Source organism: Oncorhynchus gorbuscha, linkage group LG08 (genome assembly GCF_021184085.1).
Source record: "Oncorhynchus gorbuscha isolate QuinsamMale2020 ecotype Even-year linkage group LG08, OgorEven_v1.0, whole genome shotgun sequence".
In the NCBI taxonomy this organism is placed as follows: Eukaryota; Metazoa; Chordata; class Actinopteri; order Salmoniformes; family Salmonidae; genus Oncorhynchus; species Oncorhynchus gorbuscha.
Genome location: NC_060180.1, coordinates 29381039 through 29397006, shown reverse-complemented (window position 1 = coordinate 29397006; position 15968 = coordinate 29381039). Strand labels below are relative to the sequence as shown.

General features: G+C 41.5%; 1 protein-coding gene and 1 pseudogene across 1 annotated transcript; one reads left to right on the top strand and one right to left on the bottom strand.

Moving 5' to 3' along the window:
- LOC124041462 overlaps positions 1 to 8814 on the bottom strand; it is a 59295-nt pseudogene extending 50481 nt beyond the window's left edge.
- A 2013-nt stretch (positions 8815 to 10827) lies between these two features.
- On the top strand, positions 10828 to 15350 carry prdm8 (PR domain containing 8). Its single transcript, XM_046357927.1, has 4 exons — positions 10828 to 11081; positions 12245 to 12467; positions 12875 to 13106; positions 13435 to 15350. The coding sequence occupies exons 2-4, from the start codon at positions 12252 to 12254 to the stop codon at positions 14550 to 14552; spliced, it is 1566 nt and encodes a 521-aa protein (XP_046213883.1). The 5' UTR covers positions 10828 to 11081; positions 12245 to 12251; the 3' UTR covers positions 14553 to 15350.
- Positions 15351 to 15968: the final 618 nt, after the last annotated feature.

Sequence of the window (15968 nt, the reverse complement as noted above, 5' to 3'; positions counted from 1 at the left end):
GAAGGCCACCTATTGGTAGATGGGTTTCAAAAAAGAAGACAATGAATATCCCTTTGAGCATGGTGAAGTTATTCATTACACTTTGGGTGGTGTGTCACCCGGTCACGACAAAAATACAGGCGTCCTTCCTAACTCAGTTCCCAGAGAGGAAGTTAACCGCTCAGGGATCTCACCACGAGACAAATGGTGACTTTAAAACAGTTACAGAGTTTAATGGCTGTTATAGGAGTAAACTGAGGATGGATCAACAACATTGTAGTTACTCCACCATACTAATCTCCCTAAATGACAGAGTGAAATGAAGGTAGCCTGTACAGAATCTTGTTTGCAATAAGGCACTCAATTAAAACTGCAAAAAATGTGCCAAAGACATGAACTTTATGTCCTGAATACAAAGCGTTATGTTTGGGGCAAATCCAACACAACACATCACTGAGTACCACTCTTCATATTTTCAAGCATGGTGGTGGCTGCATCATGTTATGGGTATGCTTGTCATCGTCAAGAACTGGGAGTTTTTTTTAGGATAAAAAGAAACATAATAGAGCTCAGCACAGGCAAAATCCTAGAGGAAAACCTGGTTCAGTCTGCTTTACAACAGACACTGGGAGACAAATTCACCTTTCAGCAGGACAATAACTTAAAACACAAGGCCAAATATATCCTGGAGTTCCTTACCAAGCTGACAGTGAATGATCCTTAGTGGCCTAGTTTTGAATTAAATTGGCGTGCAAATCAATGGCAAGACTTGAAAACGGCTGTCTAGCGATGATCAACAACCAACCTGACAGAGCTTGAAGAATTTTAAAAAGAATAATGTGCAAATATTGTACAATGTGGTTATGAAAAGCTCTTAGAAACTTACCCACGAAGACTCACAGCTGTAATCGCTGCCAAAGATGATTCTAACATCTATTGACTCACAGGTGTGAAATCTAAATGAGATATTTCTGAATAATTGTTTTTAATGATAAATTGAATCAATTCTGAATTAAGGCTGCAACACGACAAAATGTGGAATAAGTCAAGGGGTATGAATACTTTCTGAAGTCACTGTATTTATTTGAATCCACGAGTTGGCTTAATCTGGTTCTTTAAAGTTTTTCCTAAGAGACTCGGTAGCAGAACTAATATTTTCAGCCCAGTTTGACAGCAAAAGATCCATTGTGCATAGCTCATGGCGCATTTCAAACGCATCTATAATGCATTATGAAGAGGGTATTCATAAGAAGTGGTACCCAACTTTGGTACGACCAGCTCTTACCTCCTGCACACACACTGGACGGTTCAGCAGCTAGAATCTCAATGCAGGACTTCTTAATGATCTGAGAGATGAAAACACAGAAGACATTTTGTCGTTGTGGGCAAGACATACTGTATATCTTGGGACTCTATCTACTGAGAGAATACATGCTAAAATAGTTATTCGACAACTATAACCTGATAGATACACATATTTCTATGGACCACTGAACCATTAATATGGTTTTGAATTCCTTGAAGTACCAAAAACTATCCTTTGATTCTGGTATAAATACCATACGTACCGAGTTGATGATGCCCCTGAGGGCTTGGAAACCCCCCCAGACAGGGAATACATGCTCCAGGGTGTCTGCTATGGTAGCCAGCTATAGGACACACGCACGCACGCACGCACGCACGCACGCACGCACGCACGCACGCACGCACGCACGCACGCACGCACGCACGCACGCACACACACACACACACACACACACACACACACACACACACACACACACACACACACACACACACACACACACACACACAGAGGAGATGAACTTGTTGCATTGCAGATGATCACAGAATGGACTATTGAGTGTGTATTTATGAGTGTCAGTTACCTGCGTCTCATTAAACTCTTTGACTCCCACACAGTAAACTATGGCTCCAAGCGACCGTGCCCTCTGCGCCTGCATGGAGAAAACACACACCGTTTTGACAATCTGTTTAACGCCAACTTTAATTTTATAGTAGGACGCTACTGACCTCTCGTTAATGAAGTGTCAAACTGTGTGTGCATGTTGCTCCAAACGTCAAGATATTTTGACGTGTTTGGAATGAAATATCACATTTTTAAGTTAAAAAAAACCCACAACCCTCAGAGCTGGAGCTCATGGATTATGCACTGCCAGCACCCCCGTCCACAACGCATTAGCAAAACCCAAGCCTATTTGATGGTAATTGTACTTACCGTTTCCCTTGTATTTAGTGGATATAGGTCCTGCATGAGCTCCAGACGTTTTAGGCATATTAGGCACAAAGAAACAAGTTAAGACATTAATTCTGACTAGGTTAAATTAGGGGTTACGGTTTGGGATACGGAAACAACTCCAAGGTTAACCTCAGTCATTCATTTCGATTGGTTAACAATTCAGGCATTCATTCTGATTGATTAAATTAAGGATTAAGGTTTGGGATCGGGTTAAATAACTTCAGGCATTAATTCAGATTGGTTAAGGATTAAGGTTTGGGATTGGGTTAATTAACTTCAGGCACTAATTCAGATTGGTTAAGGATTAAGGTTTGGGATCGCGTTAATTAACTTCAGGCATTAATTCAGATTGGTTAAGGATTAAGGTTTAAGGTTTGGGATTGGGTTAATTAACTTCAGGCACTAATTCAGATTGGTTAAGGATTAAGGTTTGGGATCGGGTTAATTAACTTCAGGCACTAATTCAGATTGGTTAAGGATTAAGGTTTGGGATCGGGTTAATTAACTTCAGGCATTAATTCAGATTGGTTAAGGATTAAGGTTTGGGATCGGGTTAATTAACTTCAGGCACTAATTCAGATTGGTTAAGGATTAAGGTTTGGGATCGGGTTAATTAACTTCAGGCATGAATTGAGATTGGTTAAGGATTAAGGTTTGGGATCGGGTTAATTAACTTCAGGCACTAATTCAGATTGGTTAAGGATTAAGGTTTGGGATCGGGTTAATTAACTTCAGGCATTAATTCAGATTGGTTAAGGATTAAGGTTTAAGGTTTGGGATCGGGTTAATTAACTTCAGGCATTAATTCAGATTGGTTAAGGATTAAGGTTTGGGATTGGGTTAATTAACTTCAGGCATTAATTCAGATTGGTTAAGGATTAAGGTTTGGGATCGGGTTAATTAACTTCAGGCATTAATTCAGATTGGATAAGGATTAAGGTTTGGGATCGGGTTAATTAACTTCAGGCATTAATTCAGATTGGTTAAGGATTAAGGTTTGGGATCGGGTTAATTAACTTCAGGCATTAATTCAGATTGGTTAAGGATTAAGGTTTGGGATCGGGTTAATTAACTTCAGGCACTAATTCAGATTGGTTAAGGATTAAGGTTTGGGATCGGGTTAATTAACTTCAGGCATTAATTCAGATTGGTTAAGGATTAAGGTTTGAGATCGGGTTAATTAACTTCAGGCATTAATTCAGATTGGTTAAGGATTAAGGTTTAAGGTTTGAGATCGGGTTAATTAACTTCAGGCATTAATTCAGATTGGTTAAGGATTAAGGTTTGGGATCGGGTTAATTAACTTCAGGCATTAATTCAGATTGGTTAAGGATTAAGGTTTGAGATCGGGTTAATTAACTTCAGGCATTAATTCAGATTGGTTAAGGATTAAGGTTTGAGATAAGGTTAAAACAGAAGAACAACCATACGGTTAATTTGAGCTATTAACTAAGACTCGCCTTGCTAACTCATTGTGGACGGATGGTGCAGTGGTCTAAGCAGTAAGCCCCCACTCCATATACTGTGTGTTCAAACCCAGTTCTGGGTACTTATTTAGATTTCTTTTTTTTACTCCTAGTGGACAATTTTTAAGATCTTTCCCGACATCCTGGGTACCTGCAAAAAAAAAACATACAATTTTGACTTGAATTGCAAGTGCTGTCTCTGGTGTGTGTACTCACCTCTCGTTGTGCAGTAGCAAACTGCCACTCATTCAGTTCTCCATCAGTCAGTGCAATGATCACACTGGCTGTCCCTTTAAAAGCAGATAACATCATATTTCCTCAATTACCAGCCTGTGCATACAAATACATACTAACAGAGCCATGTCTGCAGAAATCTGCATAACACATACCCATACAAAACACACCTGCTCAGCATAGCACACAGACACTTACCATGGTTCTCATAGTGTATCTGTTCATTGGCCTGCAAAAATGGAACGATAGAGTATCGATGTCAAGCATTAAAACAATATGGATACTATGAGTTAGTGAGTGAGAGGTGATATATCGAAGGGCGATAGTACTACCTTCTCCAGGCCAAGGTTCATGAAGGTGTCTCCTCCTGGTGCCTCCCTCCTCAGAGTGGTTAGACCTCTGTTAATGGACTCCCTGTGAAGGGAAGGAGAGGAATGACGGCTGATCAAATACAGTGGGGGAAGACTAAGAACACCAAGGGACACACAGCGGTAAGATACAGTGAGAGAGAGACCCCCCCCCCCCCCGAAGGGATTTGACAGGTAGAGTATTGACAAGGCGAAATTGTGACTGTACGACGGTGTGTAACTCAATACCTGCTCTCTGTCAGTTTCATGATGGTGGTTCCTCGAGTGGAGAAGACGATGAAGGACATCCGTAACATGGGGCTGTAGACAGACGGGGTTAAACAGTCCTGTCAGAGGCCTCTTTACGCAAGTGCAGGAGAGGACAAGGAAAGGGAGCCATTTGAGACCACAGAGACGCAGCTAAAGAGGCAAGCTGTACTACAGCGTGAAAGATCCTACCTGAGGAACTTCTCAGCCAGCTGCTCCACGAAGGAGTAGATCTCTATCCAGTGGTGTTTCACACTGCCAGATCTGAAGGAACAAAACAAACCTAACACTACAGCAATGTCCATTTGCCACATTTCTCTGTGCGTGAACGCTTAAACCACTGCACCACCACGTACGGGTGTAAAGCCTATGGTATAAGTGAAGAAAGAAAGTTTGCTTGTAAGTGTAGCATACGTAAGCTACACAACTTTGGAATTGCAGAGTGCTAACAACCAGAATTCAACAGCAGCCAGTTGGATGAGCTCATTTCCCAGGGGGCTACCGCTAATAATGCTAATGAGGGCTAATTGCTGGTAATAATGCTGATGCTAAATGCTAATAATGCCAGGAGGCTGGGGGCTAGATGTTCCAGCAGGGAAAGTGGGGTGTCCTCCCTCTCTCCTCCCCCTGTCTCCCCCGTCTCCTCCCCCACAATGGCTGTCTGTGTGAGGGGGAACAGATGGTCCTGGTGAGCAGGGCAAACCTAATAACAGGTTGGGGGTCCTGGGAGTGAAAAGGCTGCTGTATGAACAACGGAGGGACACAGGGCTCACCTCTGCAGTGTGTGTTAGGGGGGGGGGATAAATGGGTGGGAAAGTTATAAATAGAGAGACTTTGAGTGTGTGTGTGTGTGTGTGTGTGTGTGTGTGTGTGTGTGTGTGTGTGTGTGTGTGTGTGTGTGTGTGTGTGTGTGTGTGTGTGTGTGTGTGTGTGTGTGTGTGTGTGTGTGTGTGTGTGTGTGTGTGTGCATGCGTGCGTGCGCGTGCGCGTGCGTGCGTGTGTGTGTGCGTGTGTGTGCGTGTGCGTTTACACATTGCTGCCTCCTGGCATATTGGCATAAACTTCATGTTGAAAGTCCATCTCGTTATGTCTCTAGCTGTATTCAGTGTGTCTGTATGTATTTAACCAACCACACTAATTATAACCTCTAAGAGCGGTACAAGCGCTTTCATAAGTATGTCTACATCAGACATTACATAAAGATATATAATCTCAGTCAATAATGGGAGTCATTTCATGTAAACGATTCGTGTGTGTGTGTGTGTAAACTCAAATATGCCGACTGTCTGGGACTCCTTTTAAGTCTGTTCCTCTGCTATGCTGTGTATATAATTGGAAAGTGACATTGTAATACACACATCACAGTATACTTAGGTGCTGGGCCCAGAAACATAAAGGATCCTAAACAGGACCAAATCAAGGCCTTTCTACACATCACAGACAGTTAAAATACTTTAATACTTGAGGATTATTCTGAGGTCACTGCTTGGCATTTAAAAACCCCAGACAGCCAGACAACAACGTGGAGACACTGTACCAGAGGCTTGGTGGTGTGTGTGTGTGTGTGTGTGTGTGTGTGTGTGTGTGTGTGTGTGTGTGTGTGTGTGTGTGTGTGTGTGTGTGTGTGTGTGTGTGTGTGTGTGTGTGTGTGTGTGTGTGTGTGTGTGTGTGTGTGTGTGTGTGTGTGTGTGTGTGTGTGTGAGGCATGGCCATGCGTGGCAGCCCAGCCACCTCAGGCGTGTTTTAAACTTTCAGGATTAAAGGGTAACGTGTGAAGGCTGACTAACAGATGTTCGGAGTGGCACAACAATAGAAAAGGTTAAAAAAAAGGCACAACAGGAGAAAGATATAAAAATGTTGATCAACACTGAAACCAGTGTGAGGAACTGCAGCTCGCCTGATGTGATGCTGAGGACGTGACTAACTGGGGTTTGAACTTGGGTCAATTGTATGTCACAAGACTGTCAGGGAGCTAACACAAGTTTTACACAGACAAATGTCTGTTCTCACACTTATTCTTTGTGATGAATACCAGTGTTGTACACCCTGTGGGGTGGTAGGTAACCTAGCAGTTGAGAGCGTTGGGCCAGTAAACGAAAGGTCACTGGTTTGAATCCCCGAGCCGACAAAGGTGAAAAATATGCCGATGTGCCATTGAGCAAGGTACATAAACTTAGTTGAACGTGTAAGTCTGACGTAAATGTAAAATGTACACCTGTTAAATTCCCTGGAAGTCTATACACTACATATATACAAGACCTCTCTCTGTTTCAGTGGGAGAAAATTGCTCATGTACAACACATTGCCAGTTTAGCCTGGCACCTTATGATGACTGCTGTTGTCAGAGTTCTCAGCATGTTCAGACACGCCGGCCTATTCTGCGTCCTCCTCTATAACCTCTCCTCGCCTCTTTGATCTGTATCAGATGTACCAGAAATGTTGCGAGGTTAGACGGCCCGAGCCTCTGCTCTGGGACTGGAGCGATCACATAGACAGAGTAGCCTACTGTTGTTATGATGACTATCGTCCATGGCATTCCAGTAGCGGGGATTGGCCTATTCTGAACGAGTAGCAGCCTTTGTAGGTAGGGCCAGGAGGTTTTCCTGAAAATGACCTGGCCGGGAGAAACTCTGGGCCCTATAGTCACAGGACATAACAATAGTCTGTAACACGCCATAATCATTTTTAAGCCATTAATAGATCATTCATAAATGCATGTTTTATTGACATGTTACACAATTTGTCAACCGTTACTGCTAGTTTATTAGACATCAGTAAGCTGTGTTAAACGCCACCTAATTCTACCTTGTTACTGCACAGTGCTCGCATCCAAAAACCCAACCGCAGCCAAGAAACAATAGCAGGATGAGAGAGAGGATACCGTACCAAAGACTTTAACACAGCCTCTAACAGTAGGTCTTTGTGCAGTCGGGAATACAGCTGCTGTACACCTCAGGGGTGATATATTCTTTCAAAATACCATTGCTCTTCAAGGTTTTCACTGTCTGTCTGCCAGTGAACCATTCACTCTGCTGCTAAATGACTTAAATGTAAATGTAAATGTAAATGCTGTTCTGTGCCTATGAGAAGGTTCTGCCCTCCCCATATCCTATCCTTAACCATTGGGGGAAAGCACCACGCTAGAGGGATAGCTTCCTATGGTCTGCCTGGCAGCTGCAGCAGTGTCTACTGGCGTCATCAGTCTGTAACTCAATCCCTGCATCCTGCCTGCCCTGCCTATCCCCAGGGGGAGAACAACTGTTTGCCCCAGAAGCTTTCAGTGGGCTGGAGGGGAGGACTATGCCTTTATCACAATGAACGAGGTGTTTACATCAAAACAGGCTACACAATCGAATGGCCACATGAAGTTAATGACAGACACTCCTATTCAATCAAATGAATCTGAGACGACACACAAGTAAATACCTAAAAATGTAGCATGCACTACTGTTTTTTGTTTATTGTTGAGGGAGGAAATATCAAAATAATCAAAATAATTTGAGTAAAAATATAATAGCGGAAAAAGTTACTGGTGGCATAGCTTGCTTGTCAGGGCGGTTTTGAAGATATGGGAGAAAGAATTGGGAGACCGGCGCGCTGCTTCTCGCAGCAGTCAATTTGACAAATAACTGGGCGGGTTGCAAGTAGATGTGCAGTGAGGAGAAAGTAACAAGTCATAAATGAAAACGGACACTTACTTGTCGAGGACAAAGTATAAATCGAAGGCACCTTGACAGGACCTCTCCTCCTGCTGTTCTTTTTTCATCTCTCCTTTTACGGAGGGAAGTTTGACAGTAAAAATTGCTAATCCCAAAAACACCACGGCTATAGACACGCTAATGGCAGCTCTCGCCATCTTTCCCGGACAGTTGTGTAGACTAACACCTCAGAACATCACTGAGTCCGAAATGTCTCTCACATTATAGTCTTGATGATAATGATTCACTCCAGGACAATGTAACCGTGCGCAAGTTTCGATATGGTGGTCATTCGATCGGTTGTCCACGGTGATGCGATAAACAGCCGTCAGTCCCAAGTCCCTCTTCACTCCGGATTTCTCGCCTCAAGCAGCTCCTGGTGGTTTTGTGGAAGGACAGGACTCAGCTCAATATTTCTTAGACAGGCACCGATCAGCCAGAATACTTCCCATTTCCGGGATAAAAAATCATCATAATGAATATCCCGATAGCCCTATAATAGGTTGGGAAGTTAAATAGGCAACAAAGATATAGGAAACGACTCACATTTCACTATGCACAAGAAAGTGCCTCTTTCTCCCCACCCTACAAAAACATGACGGATGATGAGAGATGTGGACTTTAAAAAACATTGCCGTGGATTAAAAAGTCAATTTGAGATCCAGACGTTTTAGTTGCTGTATAGGCTGTGCTTTGAGATTATGGCGCATTGGAAATAATATAATAATAATATATGCCATTTTGCGGACGCTTTTATCCAAAGCGACTTACAGTCATGTGTGCATACATTCTACGTATGGGTGGTCCCGGGAATCGAACCCACTACCCTGGCGTTACAAGCGCCATGCTCTACCAACTGAGCTACAGAAGGACCAAATGGATGGCAAAACATTCTGTTTAAGATTGAAACAGCAAAATATGTATTGTTATGCTTGTTAAAAGTTGCATTTACATAAAGTTATTTAAAAATGCAATTACATGTAAAATATAAAATATTAAAAAAAAAAAAATATATATATATATATATATATATATATATATATATATGTTTTGTAATTCTTTCTCCACCCCACGTCTGGATTTCGAGCGCATCAGATGAGGGCATACCAGTTAGCGGCGGTGGCGAGGCGCACACACCCCCGGGCACAGATTTAATTTATGCCAACTACCAATTAGTGTAAGGGTGAATCGAGTATCGGAGGAGAGGTGTCCTGACATCTTATTGTTTAGTCAGAGAGAACATCTTTCCGGTGAAACGCTGTTCTTCACAAGTCTACTCAATATGATTCAGCCAAAATGTCTGATAAAACAAGGATGCTGAATTGACTGGATTGTAGAGCTGTGGATGCAAAAAGTAAAGAAACACATATTTCATACAATTTATAAATGTCCCTACGCATCATATTTCAACGAATGTATGACATCAACTAAAAAGTGATTGGTAGTAAACGTATTTGAGTTTCAGGAAATGCATTAGCTCTGTTGAAGTTACAGTGCATAAGAGAGAATGACAAATTGGCCTCTCGCTGAGGTGATAATAACGATAGGATACTGGTTAATTTTCAGGGGCTAAATGTAAAATTGAGCATTAGCTTACTAAATGCCATCTGATCCAGGGGGTCCGGCGGAGCCACTGGGCAAATGCATTATTCATCAAATTAAACTGGAAACGATTAAAAAAATATTTTTTTTTATCTAATGAGAATTTAGTAGATTATTCTGCATCACGGGTTTAGTTGGGGTAAATATAATCTCTTCCAGGCTGAGAAATGTGTAAAATACAGTAGAACTACCATGGGACTATTGGAAATGTTTCAGCTTCGGTTGGTGGCCTACTATTTAGGGATAATGTCAACATGTATTTGGTATTTGAAGATTGAAAATGAAATGATTATACTTTGTCACTAAATATCACTGACACATAGGAAATACTTCTGCATACAGCTGGGTGTAAATTAATTTTGAATAGGACCACTTCGAAATATTGTGTCATTGTTTTGTGGATTTGAATAGCATTCTTATGCAATTGAACATACATTTCGATGGAGGCTACATTTATGCTGAGTTAACATAGCTACATAGCCTTCTCATTTCCATGCTCCTAACCAAGAACATTAGATAGTTCCGTGTTCGATTTGTCAACACAGGCATGACTTGTATGGTTTTCCCAGAGAAGATGGATACAAAAACTTAATAACAATTCGTTTGGGTAAAAATGAAGCATAACGTTATCTCTTTGCAACTAACAATTCGACTCTACTAAACAATACTGACGATGAATTGTGCAACCTTGAGCAAAAATGGGCATCTCTCTCTCTCTTTACCAGTTCAGAGTTCCTCTTATGCTAATTATCCTGACTGTAAAACCAGAAAAGAACCAATCAGAGTTTCCCTGGAGGGACTGATGTAAGGTAGAGCGTGTGTATGTGTGTGGTGTGTGTGTGTGTGTACGCGCGCGCAAGCACGCCTCACTACTCCTGTCACTGATGGAGATAATGGGCTTGTTCCGACATTGCAGCCGAGAGTGCAGGCGAATGCCGATCAACAAAGACCTTGCATCATAAATAACCCCTCATTAATATTTGTAGATCAGTCAGTCACAATTTACCCATGATACAATACGGTTTTGATCCTCTCGAACACGGCCATTAAGTGTGTGTGTGAGCGGAGCAGAGAGGCAGTAACGAGGCAGACACTGTCGTGATCACTCTCGTTCTCAGACCGTAACAGCAACCGAAGGAAGGAGAATCGTTCTAGCGGCCAGTGTACCTGCTGATAACCAGCCTCCTCGCGGACATACCGAACCACACGCTACCTCCACGACCAGACGGTGAGTGGGCTATGGGCATGCAACAGACACTTTTGGGTTCTCTTGGATTAGTTGTTTTTTTGGAAAAGGGAAATTGTTATCTCTAGCAAAGCTTTACGCTACAACTGGTGTTTGTTTGTGAATGAAAACCTTCTCATCAGACATTGTTAGGCCATTACATTTATTGGAAAAATACCTACATCTTTATATAAATGTTTTATTTAATATGCATTGTATTTGATATATCCAGAATAAATATTCCATATTAATCAAAAGCCTATAGCCTACACTAAAATAGATACAACGTCCAGCTGAAGTAAATATACCAAAACCTGTGAATGGACATTGTTTACAACAAATCTCAGTGTGGCTATAATGAATATATTAATATGACCAAACTGACTCGAAGCAGAGACGCATGTAGAACAACGAGGCAGTTGCAGCGCAGATGGGAAGACAATTGGACAAACCGGCTGAAAAACTGAGACAAAGGACGCTAGAAGTCAAACCCATTACATGCCTGCTACACATTGTCGGAGGAAATTTAGCTGAATGATATCATAAATCAGAATTTGCCACTCAAAAATATGGTTGAAAAATATAAACTACAAAAAGTCACATCATGTTTAAAAAACAACAACTTATAAATGACAACGATGCCACGGGGATTATGAACTCTCAAATATGTGGTTTTAAACATTTAAAAGTATGTATATGTAATAACATTAAACGTGATTCATATTGTGGCATAATAAAGATACAGTATGATTAACCAAAAAAACATATTTTCCTATAGGTCTAATTGTATCTGGAGTCTGAACTATTTGCTATTAAAAAATGGATTTCTGATGGAAAACAACGAATATTTCGATTAAATTAATAGGCCTATTTATTCAGAAATAGAAAACTAATCATAACCTCTAGTCATAGATCTAGTCTACTATTTTCGAAACGAATAAATGATAGTGACATAGGGCTACTTATTTGGGATTTTGCAAATTGATCAGTCTCACGTTTTAATATAAGAATGCAATACATTTTCACAATTATTTGACAAAAGCATCACATTCAAACGCTCCATTCCTCACCTTTAAAATGTCCTACACTTTGGATCAGACGGCGATAAAATAACATTCATTCTTTAAACAATGGATTGTTACTAACGCATTTTGTTTTTCCTACAGGCTAACCATGGACCAGAGTTTTTTATCTCGTTCCCTCTGGACCAGTGAGGGTAAATTCCTCCAGCACCACGCGACAGACCTCTATACCAGCGTGCACGTCACTCGCAACATCCCAGCTGGGGCACAGTTCGGCCCGTGCATCCTTCAGAATACTTTCTATGACACCGTCGCCTTCATAGCGCTCAAATCCCGCGACAAGAGAAGCAAATCATACGTGTTCAGAGTAAGTTCGTTTAAAAAAATAATATTGATTAAAAACACAATTTAACTTGCAAGCTAGGATACCACAGAGACAATGAACACATTAGACGTCGTTCTATATATAGAAGGGAGTGCATACCTTCATAAAAACATAGGCTAAATCTAAATCTTATAAAAAAGAGCCATCAACAACAAAATGACATGTTCTACAATGAGATATGTGTGTTGGTGTAGCCTAATACATTTTCATTGCCATCCATATAGGCTACCCGTGGGAAATGATTGACCATGCCATTCGGTCACATTTGCATCTTTACAAATTCGAATCAATTCAGTGTTTTCACTATGACTGAGGAGAGGTGAACCTCATTGAAACTTTTGACAATGTTGTCTCTACGAATGAATATTAACAATGATTTCTCTCAACAGGTGGACCCCGAGGCTATGCGGAGCTCTGCTCTCGTGCTGTCCTGGCTGCGACTGGTGCAGGCGGCGTGTGGCAGGGAGGAACAGAACACCGAAGCGTTCCTGAAGGGAGGCCAGCTGTATTTCCGGACCACCAGGGACATACGTCAGGAAGAGGAACTGTTGGTGTGGTATGACCAGGAATTGTCACATCTACTGGGCTTCACTGACATCTCAGCCAGGGGACAACATGAAGGTGAGAGAGAAATAGACACTTGGGAAAGCGCTATAGAAATACAACTCTTCGTCACCATCCTAATCATCATCCTCCTCATTTCAACATGTAGGCTTACTAATGTTACCGATGTTGTTTGCTTGTTTTAGCATTTTGCTAGGAGTTTTGTTGTAGCCTGCGTAAATGCGTAATGTATATTGGAAAATACAGAAGGAAGAGGAAACGACTGAAATTCTTCAGATAATATATATGGACTATTGTTATTTGATTAGTTTATATCTGAGTTAATTTTCCCCTAATGTGTTTTTTAATGTACATATTAACGAACAAATTGTATATCTCTTCACAGAGCTTAAATGCGCAACATGTAACCAGGTCTTCAAGAATGAGCATCCCTATTTGGCCCACTGCCGCTTCCTGTGCGCGCAGGTGAAGTATGACGCGCTGAGCAGAGAGGCCTACGAACACAAACACATGGAGATCAAGCGGCAACGACGCGTCACAGACTTCCACAACATCGCTAGGGATCTGGAACATAAAAAATACGGCGCCAGTGAAGACGCAGAGATTTCCCCGCGGAAATGGAAACACGAGGAGACGGGTTATCCCCGATGGAGGAAACCTGTGCTACTTGAGAAAACCAACATATCGAACAGCAACAACATCACACAGATAACCAGAGACTACCACCCCACTGCGCCAGAGTCAACTGGCTCTGCATTGAAACTGAAGGCGGAGAAGTACCAGCTCAAAAAGGACCACGTGGAATGTAAAAATAGTGCGTTTACAGAGGTTGGAGCAGCGAAAATTTGTTTTACGCATGAAAAAGAAAAGCCAACGGAGGCTGATTCTGAGACACTGCGGGAGATGAGCGCTGATTTAAACTCAAACAGCAACAGCAGTGCCTTTTCATTCGTTCTGCGCAGTGGAGCGGAGGAGCAGAAAAGCGCTTTCTGTAAACCCTATAAAAGGACTTCTAACGTCTCTACAGCGCACCCATCCAACACATTACCTGCTCAATTGAACCGCCTAGAGGATGTGAGAGACGTTTTTACCTCAAAGACGGTTCTGAGATACAACAATCTATTGGCTACTAATATGTTGAATGGTGATTTACCTCGCGCACAGACACTACCTACACAGGTTAATGGAAACGCTTTCCCGTACGCGCCAGAGCACTGGTCCAGGAGCATTGGAGACCAACTACAAACCACGCCGTCTTTAACAATTCTTCCACCAACGTTTACCTCCATTGGGGTGTCAGTGCAAAACTGGTGCGCCAAGTGTAACCTCTCCTTCCGCATGACGTCTGACCTAGTGTTACACATGCGCTCGCACCACAAGAAGGAGTTCGCGGCGGAGTCCCAGGTGAGGAGGAGGCGAGAGGAGAAACTTACCTGCCCTATCTGCCACGAGTTTTTCCGGGAACGGCACCACCTTTCACGTCACATGACATCGCACAATTAAAACCCATTTTGCATAAGAAAAGCCATTAGAAAACGTATATTTAAAGAAAACGACATCGGACATACTGTATGTAATTACAAGAGTAGAACAGAGTAATTTAGAGTAATTAAGCATTTAATGACAATTTGAAGTCACTAACATCTTAATGTAGGACCATCCCTTGTGATTATCGATCATTACGCATTAGGGCGTATTTGGGCACGTAGGTTCTCATTCAGGATTTCACACAGTGTCCACTAGATGTCCACAGAATGCGAAATTGAATACACAACATATTCATTTTGATTATCTGCACAGTGGGTGATAGGAATATTGTGTGTAATTGGGATTATAAGGTTCTATCTGCATTTTTGTCAAAATGGAGTTATTGACATTCTTGTTTTACTCAGTGTTCTATATAGTACTCTAAATGCCCCAATTAATGTTGTTAAGTTAAAAACAGTACACAAAAAATTACTGACACCATTCAAACCAATGAGGGTTCAGAACTTTAAAGACAATTATCTCAGAATCATATTTTTTTTGCAGATTTCAAGTCCCAAGCTCTCGGTATGTCTGATCCGTGCCTTATTGAAACTCAGGGTGGGACTGAAGAGAGAGACTGAAGGTCTCTTGCAGCTCTTGCTTTTGACCTCTGATTGTTATAAACATGTTTTCAATGTCTATTACTCAATGTGTTTGACGAGACCTACAGTATTACCAGAGCTTGTACTGAGATAGATGTGTAGATTCATTGAGCTTTTAAAAAAAATGTAAAACAACAACAAAAACAACAACAACATCAGATCCAAACTCCACTTTGCCCTGTGTTTTCTTTAAACTTCCATAAAGACATTTTGTGTGAAACATATGGACATTGTATTACTTGACCCACCATATTCCCTGGCTTCACCCATACGTGACACAAGACATACAACCTGAACTATTTGTCCCATTTCATTTTGGCCCATTTAATGTATTGCTGAATAAAAATATACAGATGAAAATGACTGCAAATAACAAGAGTGGATGATAATATGGAAACACATCATTTATCTTTTTGAAGACCATTTTAGCAAGTTGTCTCTCATATGTTTGAGACGTCATTGCCGTAAATCGCTTCTAATTCCAACAGGTGGCATCAGCCACCAATTTTTCTCCAATCCAACGGCCAGTGAGTCCAGTGGCCTCAATCTCATTCCAAGATACTTGCTGTTCTTTTTACCTTGTTTAAAGGTGGGTAACGACTCATCTATGAGGCCAGGTGGGGATAGTACCCAAACCAACAATACTGGTCAAGGTGTTATTAGGAAATTCTTTATAGTGCTGAAAAACATCAACTAATTGCGTCATTAAAAAAAAAACGTTTTTTTGTTAATCTCATTCACAATAGTCTGACTCATGTTTTCGTATGTCAACCATCAAGCTAATAAGACA